The 15,258-nt window shown below is 49.0% G+C and overlaps 1 protein-coding gene and 1 non-coding gene across 2 annotated transcripts in view; both read right to left on the bottom strand.

The window, feature by feature from the left end:
• Nucleotides 1-671: 671 nt before the first annotated feature.
• LOC125950595 (neuroligin-1) overlaps nt 672-15,258 on the bottom strand; it is an 81,875-nt gene continuing 67,288 nt past the window's right edge. Inside the window, exons 3-8 of the mRNA XM_049678731.1 lie at nt 8,372-8,589; nt 8,117-8,266; nt 5,838-6,903; nt 3,943-4,061; nt 3,573-3,833; nt 672-1,952 (exon numbers count right to left, since the gene is read on the bottom strand). Coding sequence (XP_049534688.1) covers nt 934-1,952; nt 3,573-3,833; nt 3,943-4,061; nt 5,838-6,903; nt 8,117-8,266; nt 8,372-8,589 — 2,833 coding nt within the window. The 3' untranslated portion in view covers nt 672-933. The remainder of the gene's footprint in view (nt 1,953-3,572; nt 3,834-3,942; nt 4,062-5,837; nt 6,904-8,116; nt 8,267-8,371; nt 8,590-15,258) is intronic.
• On the bottom strand, nt 5,110-5,183 carry Trnan-guu (transfer RNA asparagine (anticodon GUU)). The gene has a single exon. It is a non-coding gene; the product is annotated as a tRNA-Asn (tRNA).

Here is a 15,258-nt window from a genome sequence, read left to right on the forward strand (position 1 = left end):
TAACAATACATCGGTTCATCGTGGTATGGGAGAGAGAGAGAGAATAATGTTGGTTGGAAAACTCCACAGAATCCCGGCATCTCCCGGCAGGCCTCGCACCTCGTGGAGTGGAAACCAAAGGAACATTGTGCACCTTCAAACACCGGCGCATCAACGGTTCCAATAGACGGAACCGATAACGAGCTTCACGATAAGGGCAGGGCGGCACAATCCGAGCCGAGCTCGGTACCAGCGATTGGCGGCCCCCAGGGGTAAGGGAAGAGGGGGTGAACAATCTCGGCAAACAATTACACTAACGGTGACCGGGCCGGACCAGGCCGAAAGGAAGGAAAGTGCTCCGGTGGTCCGGTGGCGAAATCGAAGCACTGTTGAAGGACTGTTCCGTGGGCAGGGACATTGTGTGCGCGGCACGAACGAACCCTACTTAGTGTCTGGTGTCTACTCCACTCGAGCGCACTCTCTCAAGCACTCTCTCTCTACCCTCGCCTTTCCTCGCCTTGGACCATGCCTTTTGTCCGTGCTGCAAGGAACGTTCGGAACTTTCCTTCGCTCAAGTGGTGCTTCCCTCTGGTTCCTCACTACCACTACTAAAGTGCTGTGGCATCGCGAAAGATGCGTGCGATGCGAAGAGATATGAAGAGATAGATAAAGAGAGAGAGAGAGAGAGAGCGCGCGAAGAGAGCTTTCAACTGAAGGACTCTGGAGCTGGCAGAAGCCGAACGCAGCAGCACCACTCGGGATCGGCATCTTAAGGATCGAAAATGGGGGGCCGGAAACACGGGGCCAAGAACCTCCGTGGCCAATCGACGACACAAATGCAGGGATGCAGGATGAGAATGGTGGACTGGTGGTAGTAGTGGTGGTGGTGGTGATAATGGATGCTGATGGTGTGGGTGTCTAAGGATGGTAAGGTGGTAGTGGTAGTGGGTGCTCTCAAATCGGCGTGGTCATGAAATCTAGTCGCACTTTACCTGTGTTGGTGACGGCGGAAGTTGCGCTGAGCCCGGCGCCACCCATACTCCTCGGCAGCGTCATACACTCGTTGCGGTTGTAGCTCATCGGGATGTGAACTTGCTGTTGTTGCTGCTGTTGCTGGTGCTGATGTTGCGAACTGGGCTTCGGCAGTGTCATCATGCCACTGACAAACGTTCCACCACCACCACCACCACCACCACCGCTGCCGGTCGTTCCGATGAAGGTGGAATTCTTGATCGGGATGGTGATGTGCTCGCTACGAGGAGGCAGCTTCGCCGTTCCGTAAGATGTGTTGTTCGCCTGCAGCGGTATCTTCGTCACGTTCGATTGTCCGAGCGGGGCCGGCACATTACAACTTCCGCCATCCACAACACCACCAACACCAACACCACCACCACCACCGGTGCTACTGTTAACACCAGTTACCACCATGTTACCGACACGCTCACCACCGTTGCCACCACCACCAGGACCACCGCCTCCGGTTCCACCACCCGGTGAACCACTCTTCATCACGTTGATCTGCATCGCGTTCGTACAGATGTGGGGCGATTTGACGTCACCGGCCAGGATGAGAGCCCCCGTATCGTGGTTCTCCACATCGACGATCACGTTGGCCGACTGCGAGTGGCCGAGATGGTAGTGGGCGTGCTTGATCGGATCGAATGGACCCTGCTGGTGGAGACCGACGCCGCCCCGCTGCTGGTACTGCTTCTGGAGGCTCTTCACCTCGAGCCGCGTCTTGTCCCGTTGGTAGTAAACGCCGGCAAAGATGAGCACGTTCAGGATGAGCAGACTGCAGCCGATCGCGATCGTTACGCTGAGTGCCGTCGAGTAGGCCGCATACCCGGCCGCCTCCAGTCCGGCCAGCGTGTCGGTGGTCGCGTTGAGCACCGTTACCGTCGGTGCGAGCGCACTGTAGTTGCCGACGGGCATGCACGTGGTCAGCAGGGCCGGTTCTGCCGTCGTCATGCCAACTGGAGAGAAGGGGATGGGGGGAAAAAGAAGACAACACGTCAATCGATCGGTAAGTAGGAGAGGAAAATGGATCTGAAGAGCTCAGTTCTTCCTGTTCTACTGAGGGTATGCAGGAAAGCGTACGGCAAGCAGGAGTGGAGCGTGTTGCTAAAAACAAATCAGCAGGCTTTGATTTTTGTGTTCTTAAACACATGCTAACTTTGTGTTGTTTTTACTCTTTGGATAAAATTTTTGGTAATTTCTATCGAAGCTTACTTAGATTAACTTCATCTGTCAAAATCATCTCTCTTTGTTGCATTAAATTTTATTCAAAGTTGAAGTCCAACATGAGCACTACGACGAATATATTACTTAAAACTCGCACTCTTTTAAACATCTTCTTGAATTCTGTTGGGTTCGAAGTAGTTTCTTGTAACCTATCGAGCTCTGTTTATCGCGAACTTTTGCGAATTATCAAATATCCGAATGGTTCCGTTTAATGGATCAAAAAAGCTTCCAGTTCACGCAACTGTTCCGATGAAAGCCAAGTTATATCTGGTGTGCTTTGCTGTCTGGTAAATGCAATAAGACTCAAATCAATGTTGATTTGCAATAGAAAAGAACGGTGCCTAAAGGAGACATTCCGGTTCTATTGCTTGCTCTTTGTCAGCGAAAGCACCGGTTGGATGAAGTTGGAATGAAGAGATGGATAAAGAATATCTGGCCAATGGTATCTGCAAGGTCTTTTAATGAAAGAATTCCTTCTGTTGCTAGCAGTCATTCCAGGTGGACGACTCACAGCGCAATTTCAAGCAGCCATTTCTAGGAAGGTAGCGTGGCCGAGGTCGATGTCAAATAAACGAGAACAGTGTCTAGGGAGACAGTATTGCTCAGTCTCAGTCAGCCAAAGAGACACAAATTCCGAACAATCTGGATGCGACTAAAGGAAGATTTAATTTACGAGGAAAACGATAATTTAGTTAGTTCGAGATGATGTTCATTATGTAGCCTTTGATGAAAAATTATGATTTCTGAGTCGAAGGTCGTCGCAATAGTCTGTTCTGCAATAATTTGTTTCTTATTAAAAATTAGTTCTAAATCTGAATAAATTGCTCTCTAGATCCAGTCTGCCGGATATATCCCAGCAACTACTTCCATTGAACGGCTTGAAATGAAACAAAACGAGCGAAGAAAGCGGTGTCTCACTATTATCTTCCAACCGAAACCCAAAACCCAAAACCAAATGCCCGAACCGCAAACCTCAAATGAACCAAAACAACATCACTCGCCGGCTCAAACACGACAGGCGGCGTGACGGCTGATGGGCGCAAAACCACCAGGTAGCTGATATTATGTTTCACATGAATAAAGCCCAAAATCAACATCGATTACGCACGGCACCATAATCTAATCGAAAGGACACTCCAGCATCCAAGCGAACGAACGGAACCGTGCCACTGCGTGAAGTGTCGGGGAACAAAAAGTTAATTAATCGAAGCTCCTACTCCCGGGGCGAAACATCCATCAATCAAACGGCTGGTGGTTGCTTATAAGAGGGGGTAACGAGGGGAAAAGGGGAAGGGAAGGATGGTGAGAAGGTGGTGTTCGGGTGCGTGGGCTGTTGCGGGCATGAAACATACCGTTGGCGTGCAGTGCATGGCCTAGGTCACCGGCGGTGAGCATACCTCGGCGCTTCAGATTGTCCTCCAGATAGTTGAGCCGGCCGGCGAACGAGTCCGGCTTCACCAGCCCCTCGTACAGGTCCATATCGTCGTGGTTCTTGAAGAGATTGTGCCTCGCTATCACGTCCTCCATGCCGGCCTTGTGCAGCTCCGGTATCAGCCGCAACCAGATCGACAGCTGATGGGCCCGAAAGTGGTTCTTCATCCGGGGCTTCATGCCTGGTGGAAAAAGCGAGGGCGAGGGGGAAGGGGGAGGAGGGAGTGGCGAGTGAGAATGGTGAGAGCAGAACGGAAATGGTGGCACGGTATGCCCACGCCAGGATATTACCGATTTCCAGGTATTTCTGATGAACCGGATCGTACTCCTCCCAGTTGATGCTCCGGAAACGGTTCCGTTCGCGTGATGCCGCAAGAATCGAATCCTGCCGATGGTGCTCGTTGGGATTGCTGTGGATGGGACGAGAGCGAAGGGAAAAGGTGAAAAAGGTGGACCCAAAAACCCAATGGCGGCACGGTATTAACACTCTCGATAATTAGTTGAACGAATGGGAGTTTTTTTTTTGTGCGGTTCCACTCGTCCTAATCGAGCATAAAGCCTCCAACATTACTAGTACATCGGAAACATTCCGATTATTTTAGTGAATTTCCATTACATTAAGCATTTGAAATTAATTTCCGCAGCCGCGTTGTGGCATTCGTTAGAGAAGATATTTCCGATGATTAGAGCGGATTTTATAAAAAATAGTTGCAACTAAAGCAACGCAGGCTTTCGATCATGAACCGTAACAAGGTTTGGTAACGACAGCAACACATCAAAGCAGGCTGTGCTGTGCAGCGGGTAAGCCGTAGCTGGTTACCACCGTGAGCGTGATTGGAATCTATTCGCAAAAACCTTCGAAACTAATGAATGCATTTGGAATGGCATATTACCAGTTCGGTTAGCCGTTTTTTTGGGTGTCGAAAATGCAATCTCATCTGAGTAACAATAACTCTTCGCAAAATACCAACGTTACAGCTCCGCTAAATACTGTCTGCATAGTTTTCGTGCTCCATGCCATGACTGTCATCATCAGTGGCTTGCACCGCATTGTATTAGCAAGTCATCCGCGAACAGTTTGCCAAACAGGCAGCTTAATCACTGTCCGCGTAGTACAAATAAAACACATTGTTGAATAAGCTACAGTTTTCGCTATGTTGAGAGCTCTATAGACCAGAAGAGTGTTCTCTTTTGACCAGAGGAGTTTCTCCCAATAATAATCTCGTTTTTCTGATCTTTTAAACAATACCTTTGTCATTGCGACTGATTGGAGATAAAATGCTTTCATGGTGGAGCACTAGAACCAATAGGGAAGAGGAGTATCTGGTCAATTTTGAGCTAGCTCAGTACATATTGCAACATGATGCTGAACCCGCACTTTCTAAAATCACGATTTTTCTTTGATTTCTTCTTTCACTCTTGCTATAAACCGAGTGAAGAGATTTAAAAAAGTTTTCTCGCCCCCGGGTGGACTCGAACCACCAACCTTTCGGTTAACAGCCGAACGCGCTAACCGATTGCGCCACGAAGGCTGTATACTAAGTGGAGCTAATGTTTAGTACGCGTCATCTCGAAAGCAGCCAAAGCGTTATCTGTAAACCAATTTTCCAGTAAATCAGATCCAGTGAACCAAGCGAGAGCTTCACTGAACGGAGACTACCACGGTGTTCCTGATCTTTAAGCATACATTACACTCCTCTTAGTAAACAGTGAACACGAGTAGTAAACATACTGAGTAGTAAACATATGACGCATGCAAGACCCCAAGACTACCCCGCAAATCGATCATTGACGTGGGCACCGACGAATTCCCGGGCTAAAAAAAAACATCCCGGGTCGAAAATCGCTTAATTTCAAGAGTAAATTACCATCTTTGAAGTTTATTAAAAACCCCATCTCCTATTTCCCACTAATTGATGAAACATCAAATGAAACCGATTGACGTCAAAACGGGTCGTTCACAGTAACCCAACTTTTGGAGCGGGAAGTGCGATGGAAACAGGGCACAAAAAAGGTGGAAACTTCCGCGATTGCTCGATGCATGTAATTGGAATTCCTCTCGCCTTTCGCCCCTCGTTTTTCGGCCTCTCCGATTTTATGTTCCCGGAAGTACTGACGTGCGGGCTTTTAAACTAATTACATTAGGCTACATTGATCGGCCAAAAAATCGGCTCGTGAAAACCTACCCGGTCCGTGCAAAGTTGGCCCAGTACACCATGAGGGCCTCGGAGAGGGCCACCTCCGATTTGGTGTAGTTGCGCGGGAAGTGATTGAAGCCATCGACGAGCGGTGCCCCGAAGACGTACGGTAGATCCTCACCGTGCACCGTACCCATCCGCTGCGGATAATCCCCATCCTTCGTCTGGTAGTCGAAGACGTAGAAGAAACACTTCGGTCCCGATGGTTCCTGACCGGGCAGTGGTGGCGGTGGTGCCAACATATCGCCCGTATGTACGAGCGGCGCAACGAACTGTGCATCGGAGAGGGCGGCCACCGCAGCGTCACGCATGTTGATCGGATGTTGCACCGTTCGCTCCCAGTCCGTGTACTCGTTCACCACGGTGTAGAAGATTTCACTCAGATGATAGGTGTAGGCGTTACGCACGTACGTCCGCAGTATCTTATCCCGTCGGTCACCTTCAAATCCGCTCTGGATGTCGGCGGCACTGAAGCGCCACAACGCTTCCCCGGTTACGACACCGAACAGTAGATCATACCGACCGGCGGCACCTTGCGAACGCTTCGATGTACCCCGGACCGGGGGCAGTTCGTCGATGTCCTGATTTGAGCGACCGGGTCGGATGACGACACCGTCAACCGATGGACCGAACGCACTGAGGAAGCTCGGTGGTTGAATGTCGGCCCCGAACAGTTCCTCCAGCGGTACGTCCCGCAGACAGTCCACGATCTGCTCGTGGTTCTTGATGAGATCCTCCGGGATCGAACAGTTGACCTCCTTGGCCAGCTTGAGCGCGTACACAACCGGATCCTCGACTAGCGCCCAGGACGAGTAGGCCGAACCGGACAGCAGGATCGCCCGGTGGAACAGCCCCGGCACCATCGTCGGGGAGGTCATCAGGAAGTTGATGCAGGCCGCACCGCTCCCGTGGCCGGCCAGCGTGACCGTCGCCGGATCGCCACCGAACTTGGCAATGTTTTGCTGCACCCAGTGCAGTGCCGCCATCTGGTCCATCAGACCGTAGTTGGCGACGCGGGCGCGCAGCTGCGGGCTGGGATTGGCATTCAGGAAACCTGTCGGAGCACACGAAACCCACAAAACAGAGATAGAAAGAGAGTGTGAGATAAAGAGAGAGCACCGGGAAATGGAATAGTGTGGTGTTTGCGGTGATTAATGATGTACCCGTTGATAGCGCGAGGATCGAGGATTCCCCGTTCGGAACGGGGAAGTGCATGATGATCGTCGTTTGGCGTCTGATGGCGAACACCGACCGACGGCCAATGCCAATCACTGTACGACCACACCCATCGCCCACGGGGACCATTATAATAATTGATTGAAATGTAAATGAAACACAATCACCACCGAGAGGGGGGGACTTTTTTTTTGTGTTTGTGCGATTGTCCTGCATTCGGATCGAGCGAAAGGAAGGAAGGAAGGAAGGGAAGGAAGGAACAAAAGCGAACGAACGTGCCAATTCATCCATTTTGATGTTGCTTAATAGTGTATCCATTAATTTATCGGCGAATCAATCATCAGATTCCCTGATATGGAAATGGCAGAGGGGATTCAATTTGACCTCAGCGGATCCAGCCAACCGCCATTGGCCGTTTGTGATAAGCTTGATGATGGTGATGATGATGTACCATCGGAAGCGTTACTAGCTTCCGCTATTTTCTGACCTCAACCGTCCAGCCGAGAGTCTTAAACATCACCATTGTATGCAGTTCGCAATGATTGAAAATAGTCTATCGTTCTAACTAGGAGATAAATAAAGTTGACTAAGACAATACGTGGAAACTAGTATTTCAGTTCAGTAGGTCAGTAGGTAGAGTGCAAATTCGGTTGAAGCTTCTGCTGCTTTGAGGAGCTTCGAGGACCATCGAGTAACTACTGCTAACTTGGCTGCTAGTACGGACACTGGTAAGGCCGTGAGAAAGGTCGATCCATTACGCAAAAATGGAAGATGAGTTGTCACTATACAATGGGTTAACGGGATCCAGGAAAGGATAGTAAAAGTTGGAGGGGTCCAAGGATATAGAGTCTGGGAAGTTAATGTCTCCAAGAAGGCTATTGCAGTAAAATTCCAATAGAATTGGTTTCTTCTAAATCGAAAAGTTAAGAGGACAAGCACAGTGTCAGTTGGTCTACGGATTCAACTAGCTAGGGCTTTATCTTTTCCTCGAGTTTACATTGTGTCCGTCGTACTGACAATGCAATCTTCTGATGATCGATGAGCGAGTTTGTGGAAGTGTTTATGGTCACCGTTCCGCCACCACTACTTACCCAATATACCTAACCGATAGTTTAACGTAACTACGACTAAATCACTGTAACTGGCTAGCACGGTACCATCGTACGCGTTTCCGCTGTTCCACTCGAACGATTCTCCGTGTAAAAATACTATAACAGGCAGTTTCTTGTCACTTTGAGTGGCTGCAATGGAGACGAAAGAGAAGAACGTGAAAGTTAAAGAGAAAAGTGATTCAATTAGCAAAAAAAACACGGAGGAAAAGGGGGTGCTCTCTCCTCTTCACTTACCATGAACCGGGGCGAATACGTTCAAATACAAACAGTCCTCCGATTGGTTCTGTAAAAAAGGTAGCAAACGTTTCAAGTACTCTAGTCGTCCTTTTGGCATCTTATCTAAAGCTGCAGTTTCGTTATTTACACTCGGCAGCCGCTGGGGACAGACCGGACTAAACTTATCCGCTATCCGCACGCCGTCCCACGGCGACGGTGTGCGGGTTGGACTAAATCTGGAACGAAACGGAAGCAAAACCGGAATGCCGGGACCGTTAGTATTGGGTACGGTACGTCTGTCTGTCTGTCTGTATGATGTGGAGAATAATAATAAAAAAAACCCCTCCCGGGCATTAACGAACACACTCTGTGGCCCTGGTGACCCTTACCCTTCCCCCGACGGAAACACTCACTCGGCGACAATGTCGTTTTGTTTTTTGGAACATCCGGAGCGGTACAAAACAAAGAAAACAGAAAGGGGGACAAAAAGGGTCCCCCTGGGTTTCGGGAAATGGGAAAAACGATAGGAGGGTGCTAGAAGGGTGCCACCGAAGTTACAGCGCGGACCAAACAACAGGCACCGATTCCCTGGTCCGGGACCCGTTTCAGCTTCAAACAAAAATAAAAAAAGATTCCCCAAAGTAGTAGTTTTGATTAGCTGAAAATTTGTTTTTGAACGAGCTCCTAACGAGCAGCTACTGGTTGGTTCGTGAGCGAAAAAGGGATCAAAAACACGACGGTGGGATACTGTGTTCTCGACGATTCCGGGGGGATCCCGTATGTTAGTAGTCATCCCGGGCTCACCAGAACTCACTCTTGACAGTGGAATCGGAGGCGCTCCGAAAAAAAAAACACCCAATTTCATTTTCACTGTCGATGTCCCATTCCATGCCAGGCTTCTCTTTACCCCTCCCTCTCTACATTTTCTCCCCCTCCCCTGCCGGTTATAGCGATATCGGGTATTAGGATCGCAGTTGAAGTTACTTAAATATAAATATCAATCGTTTTGGGCGCGTCGCAGCGATCTGTGCTGTGTGATCTGCCGCTTTGGCCCGGTTAGGAATTGAAGAGGACTTGTTTTTATTTCGTTTGTCGATGGCAACACGGATCAACGGAGCCCAAGAGCGGCCCAGCTGGTTCGTGGCAAAATAGTCGATCGATGATGCCGTTTGGTGCTTTTTATTTTCCCGTTTTAGGGGCTAGCTGCCTTGTGCTGAAAACCCCCACCAACAAGTGAACGGCAGTTTAATGAAAAATTGTTTTTGATGTTAAGGGTCGAGGCTGAGCGGCCGGCGTTTTGGTTTTTGGAATGCTCGATTGTTTTCCGCATTTTTATTGCAGCCGTTTTTGTTAATATCCCGTTGCGCTTAGTGGCCGCTAGTTTTTGGGACTAGTGCTAGGGCTCCTAAATATTCCGAACCCGGCGCTTTTCCACCTGCTTTGCTTTCTGGTTGATATCAATGCTTCCTCCCCCCCTTGGAAAATCATTAAACCGATAAAAAATTGAGAAATAAATTAAAATAAAAAATACACAAAAAGGGGATGGAACCAAATCCTAGTAGCCACTTTAAAAACATGTTGCCATTTATGAGCCCGCTGCTCAAGCGGATTCGCATTGCAAGCGCACTGATCAGCAGCCGGGTCGGAATGGGAATAAAACAAAATAAAGGAGGCTGAGTGCAAAATCAATTTCCCAATCCGCTGCACTCTGGTTGCAGTTTTATTTGATGCAAATTGAAATTTGTACAACCGATCCGGCCAGCCGGCCCTCAATCCGGTCGCTAGGAGCTAAAACCGGGCAACGAATGCGGGCACCAGCACCAGGACCAGGACCAGGACCAGGAATGGGAATGCTTTTGATCCGGAGCACGTGTTTTCTTCTATTTCCAATTAGCTGGCCGTGGTGGCCGTGGCGTAATTGGCAGTGGCCAAGAAGGGCACGTGGCACGAGGCACCAAATTGGTATTGGCGGAGCAAAATTAGAATCATCACCGATGCCAGCCAGCCAGCCAGCCAGCCAGCGATCGATTGATATGTTGCAATCACCTTCCCGGTTGGTGGTGGATTTCATAATTTTAAAGAATAACTTTTATGAGCTGCACCAACACTTTTTTCGCTGGACGAGGACAATGGACGAGGATGATTGACCGGATTGCGGACATTTTTAAAACCACCACCACCGGGCGTGGCGTCCCACTTTTTGACACCATCTGTTCCGGTGGTCGGTTCCGCAATGTTTTGCGGTGGCCACGAATGGGTGGGCAGACGAATGTGCTGGTGGTGGTGGTGGCGTTTTGCGATGCAGTGTAGCCAGTACCCACAGGACAGACAGCCAGACAGGGCATTGCGGAGTACGGTCTCACACACTTCATCATTCAATTGCCGCATCGATGTCGATCGCTGTCGGTCTGTCGCTGAAGAATGTCATCCGGCAGCGGTTCAATCACCGGATCCGCGCCAAGGGCCCTCCCCCTTCGGGGGTGCGGATAATCCCATCGGGTGCAATTTGAACGCGGCTCATCCCGCGACCGTCAATGACCGCAGGACCAATGCGGGGACACGAAGAGTGGTCGTTCTGTCATTTCCTGAGGACGGGGGGAACGGGTGCAGGATCTAGAGGGGTTCACCATTCACGCTGGCTAATAAGTGGCGCAGCGAGAACATAATCGTTAATCTTGTTTGGTGCTGGTTATTGATTCCGAGGGATCGGGTATCTTTCTCTTTTTTTATCGCACACCATGTTCCCTCCCGAGGGACACACACACACACACATGCATGCATGCGGTTGGATTTAGGGCCGGGCAGCTAAATGCAAGATGACGTTTTATGGGCACGATTGTAAATGGTCCATTAATAGTATATTTATTCTGTGGCTCTTTTCTCTCTCTTTCTCTCTCTTCCTGTTTAACCGCGTATCGAAATGTTGGGGTTTTAATGTTTCGACGTGAATTCCACTGATGGGCTAATATGGTGCAGTACATGCTACAGTGCACGTGAGTAGTAGTTAATTGGAAGCAGATTTACGTTACTAGCAACTATAAACAAACGGCCATTACAGTTCGAGGGAAGCAGCGATTTGTGGTTTAGGTTGCTGCATGGTCCTGACAGAAGAGGACTCGTCCATGCAATGCAAAATGGCCGTTCCATGTTGCCATGTATTGTGAACAGCAATTATGGAAACATAATGTTCCTTTGGAACGAACGAACGATAAATTCGTGAGAATTTCATTCAAATCATTTTAGAACATGATGCATAAGGTTTCGGTATCGGTTTGAAGTGCCTCGTGTACTGTAAATTGCAGCGTCTATTGTCTATATTTGTTCCACGAACGAAGCGAGCAAATGAAAATTGAATTCGGAGCGTTTCACATACGTGGAAGCCACACAGGAAGGAAGGATGCTACTAATGAAAAGGCTCTATTCAGTGATGTAGAATATCATGCAGCATTGAATCCATTATCTGCTGATGTAGCAGCACTTCAAACGGGTTGTCAAAAGGTGTGTTACAATTCTGCGACCATCATACCGCAGCCTTTAGCAGCGCTCTACTTCTTGAGCGTTCATTGCTATTGGGTCTGGTTGGATGCTTTTCCACTTCCTATAATAGCTGCCAAGCACGCGACACAAATGCTGGCGGTCGAATGGATTCGCTGAACAGATGAAGTGACATCCACTATTAAACGCGTTATGCTATGCTATGATAGCAGCGCTTGAAGCAGCGTGTAATCAAACAAAACAATTGATATGCTGTCCAATTATGGGGTTGTGGGAAACAGTTTGTGGAAAGGATTTGTTTATGGTAGAGATATGGGAATGTCCCCAAGCGATACATTCAATGAAGGATAGATAAACAAACGATGAAATTGATACCCAGTCAGTAAATCAAGAGAGTTTTGCTAGAACACTGTGTAACCATGGATATATTAATTTCGCCTTGCCCCGGTTTCCTTCCTAGACTCCAGGGATTGCCACAGAACCGTTCATTAGCGTAGCATCTAGAACCGTCGTGGCACGACGCGTGAGAGTTTTATTTCGGAATTGCAACAAGCGGAACTGCAATGACTTGCAGTGCTCGTCAGCATTCGTGGTCCGGTTGCTGAGTTGCAATGTTGTAGAAAGTCAAACTCAACCAGCCGTATGGTTCATGAAAGTAATGCCTTTTTAAGAAAAGTGCGCTGTTCTGCGAAAAAGGATGCCTTCTTGGCGTCTCCTTCCCTGCCACGGCGAATGGTTTGCATTATCACTCAAGTGGCCACGAGCTCCTGCAGGTCCGTCCAAGTAAAAGAAAATGCAATTAGCAACAATTACGCAGCCGGCAGCGTTCGCCAAGGATGCGCTGGTGGCGTTGCCGGTACGTGCCCCGTTCAGGTTCAGTTCAGTTCAGGCACCGGCGAGGACACTTGAGCATCGCTTGCTTGGTTGCAGCGGTAGTTGCGTCATTCATGACTGCAACTACTTCACGATTTCCACTTGCTTGCTGATTGTCTGCCTCTCCTCCCTTTCTACCGCAGTATTATCATTATACCGACCTACCGACGTGTTTTGCTCCTCCAAATGTATTCTCATTTTGTTCATTCATGCGCAACCTGACCGCACGGTCGTTCCGGTCGTAGTGTGGCATGCGACACATCATCATCATCCTCATCATCATCAGAGAGAGAGAGATAGAGAGAGAGAGAGTGGTCCGGTCGGTTCATTTCACCAGCGTCGAGCCGGTTTTATGTTCGAGCTGTCACTTAAGCCAAACCAGCCTGCCACCAGGAACCACGGACAGGACGTGCTGCTCTGAGGGTGACAAATAATTATTTTTATACGGTTATTACCATTATGATAATGTCCTTGTGACAGGCATCACCACCAGCAGCAGCAGTAGAAGCAGTAGCAACCACGCCACGCCTACCTCGACGACATCACATTCATTTCGCGGAACTTGTTTGTGGTGCTGGTGCTGGTGGTGGGATGCTCACCCCCTGGTCTGGTACGACACGTTGACACGCGTTGTACAGCACATTTTTGCGCTGACCCAGACTCCCCAGCCTCGCCAGCCACCCGCCGGTTTAGTCTCGGGTGCGATGCTCCGGCGATGCTCACACATGCTGGACTACACATACTGTCCAGACATGGATCCCAGCAGCAGACCGACGACAACTCTACACTACTACGCCTGGTGGCTTCGGTGGCTCTGGTCGTCGTTCGTCTCCGTTCCTCATCATGGCATGTACTGCACGTTTGCATACTTTTATGTGCTTCATCAAACTCGAATACCGAGCAGCCCTTGATGGCCTTCCAATGTTTGTGTGTGCGTGTGTAGTTTATGCCCGGAGTGTTCTTTTCTTTTGGTTTTTCTTTTTCGATTTGCTTTCCGTCGCTGTCTGTGTGTATGTTTGTAAGTGTCCTCACAGAAGGTAAGAAGAAGGAGAATCCGCTGGCGGTTCCGATATAAACAACAACAACAACACCTTTTGTCGGCCCAATTCTAGGGACCGAGATCGGTTTCCCTCTCAGCCTGATCACGGTTTTATGGTGTTGGTGGGCCCATGGCGCGATGGCCACGCGGAGTGTTTTGATGCTGTCAGCGAGGAACCATCAATGTTATGGTTATGATTATGGTACACATCACCTACCGGAGCCGGAAGCCGGTCCGGCGAAGGTAAGCGATGGTAGTGGTAGTGGTGGTGGTGTTGGTGCTGAGGACACGCGAGAGTGATTCGATGTGACTGTTTACTGTGGGCCGTGGGCGACCTACGGACTACCTTACGGACGTGGAAGGTGTCGCTGTATCACCTTTTCCTTTCGCGAAACCAATAAGAAGCTTACCGGCGGACCGACGGACCAGCGGATCCGACCGACGGACCGGCAGACCGTCTGGAAGGATGGAGCGAAAATAATAAGCGCACCCGGTGGCCATTTTGTGTATGGCTATGGGGTGACATTAGGTCGTCATTGGAGGGGAGCGGGGAGGGGACCCATCGAAACGATGGCTTCCATCAGCAATCAAATCGGTTTCTTTTTTCTTCTTCTGGCGTTGGTATCAACCAGACACAGACAGACAGAGAAAGGTCACAACATTTGTTGCATTGCGCAGCAATGCAATGATAAGCATTTCAGCCAGAATTTAATCCAAACGCAAATGGTTGATTTCAAGAGGGAACGCTTTACGTTCGAACGTTCTCCACGGTTATCGGTTCCGGAACAGTCGCGCATCGTAATGGCGATTGGGTGATTAACGCCAAGCTCCATTCTCCATTACGATTTGTGATTGGTTTTTGGGCAATTTGGTGCGGCTCAGGAGGTGATTAACGTGGAGTCTAAAGTTGGTCCACAACGAGCGATGAATTACATACCGACCATTTTGGAATGCAAACAGTGATTCCAGTGAACGTTTCCGCACATTACGAAGACTTGATCTGTTGTGGAATGGTGGAAATCGATTGGACCGAGTTTGAGTGACCATCTTTAAAGCACCGCAGGAACGGTCAGACATAAAGAACGGCTTACAGAACGATTTGAAGCATCCCTGTAGTGTGATGATTGTAACTGGGAAATTGTCCAGCATTCAACATTCCCTAGCACTGTTGCGTTGAGCGTTAAGTGTTGAGCTTATCCTGCTAATCGATCACCTCGTTAAGTGCTTCAATTCCGATTCCGTGTCAACCGACGGACTTTGACAGCTTCTGTTTTCAATCACGCTCTGGGATATCTGTTTTCAATCACTTCCTTCACTGTTCTTGATGGGAATATGGATGAAATCGATGTCTCTACGGTTAACGTTTGGTAGTTTATGTAACTTTGTTTAAGTAGGAAACTTTTTACTGACATAGGTCTAGTGCAAAAGGTTTTTGAGAGCGAAGTGTGTTATCTGGTTTTTATAAAACATTCAAAAAAGAAAAAAACGATTCAATTCG

Source organism: Anopheles darlingi, chromosome 2 (genome assembly GCF_943734745.1).
Source record: "Anopheles darlingi chromosome 2, idAnoDarlMG_H_01, whole genome shotgun sequence".
In the NCBI taxonomy this organism is placed as follows: domain Eukaryota; kingdom Metazoa; phylum Arthropoda; class Insecta; order Diptera; family Culicidae; genus Anopheles; species Anopheles darlingi.